Raw genomic sequence first — 9918 nt, forward strand, 5'->3', positions numbered from 1 at the left:
TTGTGTACATTTTTGGCATTGTATTATTATATTATTGGTCAAAACGTTTGTTTGACAGTCGATAAACAAATACGAACCCCTTCAGTAATTAACATTTTCTACTACAGTGTCATTAATGTGTTATATTCATTTTCATATGGAGAGGAATTTTGTGGAACTGCGAAACCAACTGCTGAAGGGGCCACTCCCCCCTTCCCCTCCGAAGCCCAGTACCACACCACAGGATCTGTCACTGAGCCCGACAAAATCTTGCCAGACAGTGCTCAAAATAGAAATTCGTAGCCGAAAAGGGAGGGGATATTTGATCGATTTTGGAAATACGAGGGGGTACATCCTTGTATGGATCAACATGGAGACAATACAGTAGGTGGAGGATGCTCAATATGAAAATTATTCTAATTGGGGGTATGATTTGTCAAACTTTCTTAACTGGAGGCAGCATCCCCTACTTCGACCACTGATGCCAGAAAAGATGCTTTCAGAAAATGAATTTATTACTGCACACATATATTACTTATTGTATTTGTTGCGTTTGTATAAGAGAAATATACAGAAAATTTGTAAGGAATATTTACAGTTAATAGGATGCCTATCTAGTCTATCCCATTTTATCCCTTTCCTACAAAATAATAAAACTGTCCATGGCAACCGTGATTTTATAATGTGGTTGCATACATATATAGTAGCACCAAGCTTTCTGGGACCTCGTAAAATACGTGAACCACAGGCTTCCCCGTGGCTTTAACTAGCGACACTAGTGCCACTGCTCCGACGCCAGGGTTTCAAATGCCTTGGTGGATCTATAAGATAGGTAATATCGTTTTTCGAGGGTTCGTGAACAAAACAAAAAGTAAATGATTTTAAAGTCCATTTTATATTCAGATACGTTAATCGGGACTGGACTTAAAGTTTAAATCGGGATATGTACCACTGTGCAATGCACCTTCACAGGGGATCAAACCCAGGACCTCTTTGATTACACCACCATCAGTGAGGCCCCTGAAATCATTGAGGAAACTTGTTCATCTTCATGTTCTCTCGCCCTGCGAAAGTTCATTGGTGATATAGGGTGACATCCTACACACGTCTTCGAGACATACACACGCGGGCAACCCCCTTCCCTGCACACACACGATTGTATGCTTACAGCACATGCTGTGCCCTCCCAGAAAAACAATTCTAAATCTGCCTATTGATATGTCTGCTATCAAATAATGAACGTCACTTACCTCGACAGTTCCTTGACATAATTTTGCAACAAGGTTTGCAATATCTTCTGTTATGCCTTCTTGTTGAATATCAAGAGTCTGAAAGTTCGCACGTTTCACTCTCGCAATTCGGATGGAATTCCTCTGAACTTAAATCGACCTTTTCTGACGTTCTATTTGTGGAAGGTGAAGCTTCAACTTCCATTTTTTGTTTCTTTTAGGAATAATCTAATACGTATTTCTCCTCTTTTCTCTATCCATCTTTAGTTCCACGTCAAAAATCTATTACACACGCAGAAACGTAACACACAACACGACCACTTCGACTTGCTACCTTGCAGACTGCAACTCGCAACAACCCCAGTGAACACCAAGACTTCGGACAAAGATACCGGGCGGTCGAATGTCTGAACCATGCATCCAGCTTGGTCCAGCTCAAATTACGTCACCAGTGTTGACAGCAACCAGTAGTGTTGGCAACTGATAAATTATTTACGCACAAATTCAAGTGAGATCTTTCACACATGTTACAAGAAAATTCAATAAACTGAAGGCTGCAAATTGGTTGAGAAAAAAATATCTAATTTGTAAAGAGCACAAGAGTAAAACATATATTATTTTGGCATATTAATTGCTTTTATTTTGTTTATGAAACTGACTGGGCCAGTTGGGCTATATAACACATCCTTCACCCCTCCCTTCCTCCCAGCATGCTATTGTACAAAACATCGCTTGCCTCCTTCGTAAAACCATGCTTTGCTACTGCCTGCAACAATTATTATTATTATTATAATTATTAATATTTTGAAATAAATATGCATCCAGGTGCAATATAAGATTTTGACTTACTTTGCCTACTAATTGTAGTGATTCAAATCTCACAGAACTTTGCTCTGCTGGCATAAATGGTATAAGAAGGGGAAAGAAAGAAAAGGGAAGTTAGCAGCACTGTCGTAACAGGAAAGGGAGGGTCATTCTCCTAAGTGGGTCATCGTGGGTGAAAGAAAGGGGAGGAGGGATTCCTTCAGTTCGCATTCCAAGGGTTACGGCTCTTTTCTTGACCATACTGAGAAGGAAATTCTCCTTCCTTTTCAGTGACTAAGGAATGAATGAATGCTTGTGCATTGCTGTAACTCAACTCCAATATTATCAAAAGTAATTGAAGCAGCAATACATTTCTCATTGCCAAATGTAAACATTTCACAATATTGGCAATTTATGAAATAAAATGTATTTCTGCTTTGAATTTTTTAAAATGACGAAACCAATTGGGGGGGTTAACCCCCACCAACCCCCCCTGGGCATGCCACTGGCCATGCTACAACAAATGCCAGAATAACGGTGGTGAATATGCCGAAAATTTGATTAGGACTCACTGTTACTAATGCAATAAATTACAACTGATATTCTTAAAACCAATACGTTGCTGACCAAGGCAGTTTATTAAGATAAAACACTTAACACGTAACGTTCGTGTTAAGTGTTTTATCTTAATAAACTGCCTTGGTCAGCAACGTATTGGTTTTAATATGGAAAAAACAAGGCTTAATTATATTACAACTGATATTCTTGTTTTATTTATGCCTAATCAGTAGGAACCTTGATATTTTGTTATTTTTTTAAATTGGTGTATTTTTTTTTTACTATACGGTGTTATTTTTCTCAAAATTTACATTTTCATTTTAGCACATTTTCTGGCAAATATCTGAAATTATACCTTCATGGTGTTTTTAAACTACTGTTTCAAATTGGAAGTCACATGGCTTTCGCCTCTTGGTGAGAGTTTGATATCTTGAAAGTTATTTTGGGAAAGTTTTTTTCCATGCCCCTTTTTTTAATTTTAAGGTAAGGCTTTTAGATAATGGAATTTTCCTCGTATATACTGAAGGGTGCATAATGACCATAAGTGGCAACGCACCCAAAAAATTAAAATCAATCAATCTCACGTGACAGATACCGATATATTATGGCACCAAAAATTGGCATTTTCTTTTTTGACTTGTTAGTGTTACATTTCCCAAAATTCGCGTTTTTGTTTTAGAACATTTATCTGCCAAATATAGCAAAACTTAATACTCCATTGTGCTTTTAAACTATTATTTTAAATTGTAGGTCACATGGTCTACACATTTTCGTGACAGTCTGATATGTTGGAACAGATTTTTGAGGAAGTAAACGTAAAGTGCTCCCCTGCACTTTTCCATGAAGGTGTATAGTAGGGGTGTGGAGTTAGGGCCCCACACTTTCTTGATCACGGCTGAAGGTGGGGGTAATGTGATCAGCACCATGCTCCTGACTACTTTTATCCCTCAAAGTTTCCTCAAGGTACCAGCTTCATATGATGTTGGGTGGGTGCCGGAGCAATTTGAATAGGTGGAAAACATCCCGGTTCTCCCCCGCAGGGATCGACTCCAGGTCTCTTGCATAGTAATCAAGATGCCCTAACGACTGAGCTCCATTATTACTCGCTCGACAAATGCCGATGGTGTGCACTTAGCTTGGTTATTCAAAACATATCTCATGCGACAAATACGAAGATGTGGCTCCCGTGTGACGGTAGATATGCACTCGATCTCCTGTTAGAACCCTGACACTTTGCTCTGTGATGCAAATGGTTTTGATAGAAGTTGAAAGAATCGTGGGAAATAGATGATTTAATGTGGCTGTCGGAATTATTCCATGTACATATAACTCTATAGTTTACTCTTGAGTAAAATGTTTCAAATGGGCAAAAAAAGTGTCCAGACATCACTGCCCATTCCTAAACATAACTTCGCAGCAATTACCATTTTGCACGGTTTTGGCGTTTGCTAAAAATCAATGTCCCTACTAATCGGAAATTACTTTCTGGCCACCCCTCATATAAATCACTAGATGGAAAGTGAAAATTTAGCAGGGCTGGCAGAGAAAAGTCAATTCTTGAAGAAAGTGATTTGCTTTTATGATTGAATGATTCGAGTAAATATGATATTAAAATATTTACGTATTTATTATTAGTATTTTATTTCATAATATTGGACATTAACCTTACTCAGTGAGAGATTAATGACCATCTCACACGAGTTTAAACAGACAGGACACAGAGTGGCATTAATTTCATTGCAATAATAGTGTTGCAGTAAATTTGAGGTTGGGAGCATGCACTTGCCAATTTTTATAACATTCACCAATGCAGATTTATGATTCAGTTTTTCGTGATAGTATTCAATATACAGGGTGGGAAATAACCTTTTGCTAGGGGTCCACAGTAAAAAGTAACAACAATTAAGAAATGATGGTAATACCAAATGTTTACTACGACAATTGTGGTTACAAAAACAAAATTAAAAGTTAGTATGTCCGCCGTTTGCTTCTCTCACAGCACGAAGACGATCAGGGTAGGAGCTCAGGAGATTCGCAAACAGTCCGTATTACATTCCATGTCACGGAGGACTTGTTCCAGATGTGCAAGGAGTGTTGGCCGGGAATAGCAGTCCGGTCCGCGTTCCGCTATCATCAAGGACTCAACTGCGTCCTTCAGAACAGCCCCAAAGTGCTCCGCTGCATTTATGTCCGGTGATGCACCCGGCCATTCAGAACTGCTGAAGAAGTCAATGCCACTTCGCCGAAGAAGGTCTTGGTTTTAGCATTTGCCTTGAAGCAAGGTGCTATGTCGTGAACTAACTTTTAATTTTGTTTTTGTAACCACAATTGTCGTAGTAAACATTTGGTATTACCATAATTTCTTAATTGTTGTTACTTTTTCCTGCAGACCCCTAGCAAAAGGTTATTTCCCACCCTGTATATCCCATTTGGTTGGATTCTTCTTGATATCTAAGAATAGTGCAATGTCATTGTAAACGTATGTTAACTTGTGCAAAACCAGTAACATGTCAGGATGATGAAAGGAAACCTTTGTAAGCACTGCTACATTAAATAAGGTGAAGTGAGCCAGAAGAGTAATAAAATTCCAGCAGCATATTTGCAGTCTAAGGCTCTTCTTGTTTATGCATGCAATTTTTGTTTGATGTTGCAGTCCATGCAATTTCTGTCGCATGTTGTAGTGAGATACTTTGTCGGGTGGCGATATTCGACAAAAATCGTATGTATCAATGGAACCTATTTGTTTCTATGTTCCTTTAGTTTGCCCAACAAAATGCCTTACTATGACATCTGACAACTATCGGACGGCGCCACCCACTCTTATCCTCTCCATCTGTTGACTACTCCCATATGGACAAGAAAAAATTATAATTCAATGAAATTTTCATGTAATATTCAGAGGCTTAACCTTTACTCCCCCAGTTTTTGTGTTCATTTTTCATTGAAATTTGCTGGTCGCACCCCCAACCCCCCCCCCCTTTCCTTGGTTCGGCGTTCTGAATTTGAACACGGTTACTATTTTTCGTAGAAAAACAGTTTCACATTTTGGCTTATTATTCAACTTGTATGGCACCCAAGAACATGAAAAATGTTTCATTCTCTTTGGAAACGTCCATTCTTGGAGAGAATACTAAAGTTTGCACCTTCTCCCCAAAATAGTGGGAGAAGAGAAGGCAAACTCCACATTTTTTTTTTTTTTTTGAAATTCGGAGGTCACGCCCCCCAAACCCCCCTTCCTCGGTTCTACATTCTGAATTGTACACGGTTCCATGTTCTGATGTTTTAGCTGCAAAACAAAACTTATCCGAAGTAGATTGCTCCCATAGTGCCAGAGTTATAACAATTCTCCTCCAAAAATGCAAATTACCTATTTTTCGTAAAAAATAATAATCATATTTTGGCGCATTATTCAACTTGTATGGCACCCAAGAACATGAAACATGTTTCATTCTCTTGAGAAATGTCCATTCTTTGAAAAGAATACTAAAGTTCTCGCCTTCTCACCAAAATGGTGGGAGTAGAGGAGGCAAACTCCACATTTTTGTTTTTTTCCATTGAAATTCGAGGGTCACGCCACCCAAAAACCCCCTTCCTCGGTTCGGCGTTCTGAATTGTACACGGTTGCATGCTCTGATGTTTAAGCTGAAAAACAAAACTTATCCGAAGTAGATTGCTCCTATAGTGCCCGAGTTATAACAATTTTCCTCCAAAAATGCAAATTACCTATTTTTCATAAAAAAAATCACATTTTGGCTTATTATTCAACTTGTATGGCACCCAAGAACATGAAACATGTTTCACTCTCTTGAGAAATGTCCATTCTTTGAAACGAATACTAAAGTTCGCACCTTCTCCCCAAAATAGTGGGAGAAGAGGGGGAAAACTTCATATTTTTGTTTTATTCCATTGAAATTCTGGTGTCGTGCCCCCCAAACCCCCCTTCCTCGGTTCGGCATTCTGAGTTGTACACGGTTGCATGCACTGATGTTTTAGCTGCAAAACAAAACTTATCCAAAGTAGATTGCTCTCATAGTGCCAGAGTTATAACAATTTTCCTGTAAAGAGTGTTGGAATTTAAAATTCCTGCCGAGAAGCCCGGGCGAGAGAAACTTTTCTCTCTCTCTCCTCCTGTCATCACTGGTTTCTGGCACCATGGTTGTGTTGCACATAAAAGGGGCCTAAAAGTTGAGGCCGACACTTACGAACGACATTTCCTGTTCCCCTGCAGAGTTACATAACGATATCTTTAACTCAATAAATAAAAAAAAAGGTCAATGAAGACGAAATTTCCTGACATTTCCCTTTTTTTTAACACCTCAAATTCCCTGACTTTTCCCTGTTTTCCAGGTCTGTCGCCACCCTGGGCAATAGAAATGCTGGTGAAAGACGGTGAAAGCCTTTCACTGGACCAATGAAAATTGTAGAGAGCCTAAAGTGAAAATTGTAAATAGCCTAAAGTGATCAAAACCACAATCCATTTGCCTTTACCTCTTCAAAGGTTGCCCCAGTTGCCTATTTATGTGAGGCTTGGTGAGCACCAGAGTTGCTTATGCACGGATATTACAGAAAAATTCCTACCTAAAATGACCAATGCTAAGAGCCTTAACCTGATCCAACTAACATAACAAAAGCATTTGGCAACATAATGCTCCTTTGCATCCGACATGGGTGAAGTAGATGTCAGCAGCAGTTCATACCCAAGACAACAGTAACCAGAAGTAAACAAAGAATCATATAGGGGTATGTGAAAGGGAAAAATCATGCTCCAGAAAACACACAGTAAGTGATCTCTAAGACACTAAAATATATGTTAACAGACATCATTAGAAATCGAGCCATGTAAAAAATGCCTCTGTACCATGATAAATTCAGAATTAAACATCCAGTGTCAGAAATTTGCCTCTTTTTACTTGTGAATGAGAAAGCATCTAATGGAGTTTAAAAGATTTGGACATATTTATTTTGAATATCCTGGGCACACCACTGTCTGGAGATACTTTTACTATTATCTTCTCACAAACCCTAACAGATTTTGGCAGAATTTACAACTATGCCAAAGTGCCAACACGTTTCAAGTCATGAAGTCATTCTTGTTTGAGACAGTAGTGCGTGCAGGTGTGTAGAATCGCGATTATGGGAAGAAATGAAATGTCCAGGGAACGGGACAAATTTCATAAATTTCAATCACAATTCCAGAAGGTTATAAAAAAAAAAGGAAAGAATGGGCAAAGCATTTTTAAAAAGTCAGTAAGGTACCTTCGAAAAATTGTTACAGCCTCTAAATACAGTTTGCTTCAAATTCTGCCACGATCAATAAACATAAACGGAAATAAAGACGAATCCTGGGGTTTAGCATTAGTGTTGGTGGTGGTGATATAGTCAAAGCCTTGAGTGCCATTGGCGGTGGTATCTAAAATTTTTCTCTTCTGTGAGCCAGGTGGCAAATGTAGAAACAAATTGAGAGGAATAGTGTATTTCATTTTCTGCACCAGATGATAGATTAGCTCTGCTTCTAGACTCAAGCAAGTGACCGTCAATTTTAAACAATAAATTTGCAGTATATATATCTCCATACACAAAGGATATTTTGTTCTAGGACTTAAAGTGCAGAAACAAGGTCTCAATCAGCAAGTGTCATTAGTTGTTTGCTTTGATGTCACCTGCCTCTACAGGGTGTCAAATCTTAGATTTCATTGGTGGTAAAAGGGGATACCACGAACACACACACGGGTAAAATAGGTAATAATTACATAATACTAATAACCATGTTTGTTTTAGCATATAGTTTTACAAAAAAACAAATGATATGGATATTTTCACTTTTCATAACACAGGGGTCTCTGGGGTCTCTCTGATATAGTTCCCACAGGGCCTCGCATTCCCTAATGGCAGCCCTGATGAAACTCAAAGGAGTATATGCATTTCAAAATGAATTGGGGAAATACACCGGAACGACTTGAGATGACCGGACCCCTCTCCGATTTTCTTCATATTTGGCATACTCACTAATTGAGGCCTCCTAATCATGAATCTGAAGTTAAAATTTGTCGGAAACATCTAGAAATTGCAAAATAATTGCGCTAGCTAGCCCCACGAACCATTTTGGTAAAAGTTTACTATCCGTCGGACACCTATAAATTCTGAGTTTCGTCAATTTTTGACATTTTTACTTACCGGTCTGCTTCGCGGAACATTCCGTGAATGGTTTTTGGGAATATCCATCCCGGAATCAGTGCGAAATTTAAACAAAAAAATTATTTTCGTTTGAAATTTTTGACTCAAATTTCCCACCGATTCCGGGCTCCGCCCCTGGGGTAATTGACTTACCGCCCCCAACCGCTAACGCAGCCCCGCCTCCGCTCCGGCTTTTTCTGTAGGCTCCCTGTTAAAGGCATGTTAGAAATTGGCCAGAGTCACCTGCCCCCAAATGAGCCCCAAACTTTTAAATTTGAAGAAATCAGTTTCCAGGATACGGAAAACTTACCTGAATTTCACACAAAACACCTTCCCGATGTTAGACAATACTACAGGAACTTATTACGGTAAGTAGTTCCTTCTGTAGAAATGAAGAAATCTGTCCGACGGATAGTAAACTAGTACCACCATTTTTTTGGAATGGAAACAGTAGATTTACGCGAATTTTTTTGTTTCACAAGCAAATATGTATATTCCTGATACTACCACGACACCAAATTTTAACTATGTTTGCCTAACCTAACCACACACCAATGGTTCGTGGGGCTAGCATCAATGGTTCGCAATTATTTGCAATTTCTAGATCCTGATACTACCAAGACATGAAATTTTAACTATGTTTGCCTAACCTAACCGAAACTAACCTAAGCACACGCCAATGGTTCATGGGGCTAGCGTCAATGGTTCGCAATTTCTAGACGTTTCCGACAAATTTTAACTTCAGATTCGTGATTAGGAGGCCTCAATTAGTGACTATGTCAAATATGAAGAAAATCGGAGAGGGGTCCGGTCATCTCAAGTCATACAAATTCTGGAAACAGGTTTGGCTCGTTTATTAGAATCACAGTAGTGTCGGTATTTAGTACAAGGCTGTATAAACACACGCACAAAGTATCTCACCTTTTTCGTCAAAAAATTTTTCAATTGTCCGTATCATTTCCTCTAGTGTCTCTAGTCTGTCCTTATTCAATACTTCTGGGTAAGTCAAGACCTCATAACCAAACTTCCCAAGAAATAGGTTTTTAACGAATGGTGGTCTGACTGGTTTCTTGTCTTCTATCCCTTCAGTACGTGTAGCGAGTTGAACTGTACTTTCATTGCAGCATTGAATATTAAATAGTGATCTAAATTTTAAAGCCTTTCCTGTAAACCT

The 9918-nt window shown here is 38.8% G+C and overlaps 1 protein-coding gene across 1 annotated transcript in view; it reads right to left on the reverse strand.

The window, feature by feature from the left end:
• Positions 1-9838, reverse strand: part of LOC145984388 (complex I assembly factor ACAD9, mitochondrial-like) — a 55832-nt gene extending 45994 nt beyond the window's left edge. The window contains exon 1 of the mRNA XM_083118049.1: positions 9666-9838. Coding sequence (XP_082974175.1) covers positions 9666-9702 — 37 coding nt within the window. The 5' untranslated portion in view covers positions 9703-9838. The remainder of the gene's footprint in view (positions 1-9665) is intronic.
• Positions 9839-9918: the final 80 nt, after the last annotated feature.

Source organism: Lepisma saccharinum, chromosome 2, assembly GCF_977018435.1.
Source record: "Lepisma saccharinum chromosome 2, izLepSacc3.1, whole genome shotgun sequence".
In the NCBI taxonomy this organism is placed as follows: Eukaryota; Metazoa; Arthropoda; class Insecta; order Zygentoma; family Lepismatidae; genus Lepisma; species Lepisma saccharinum.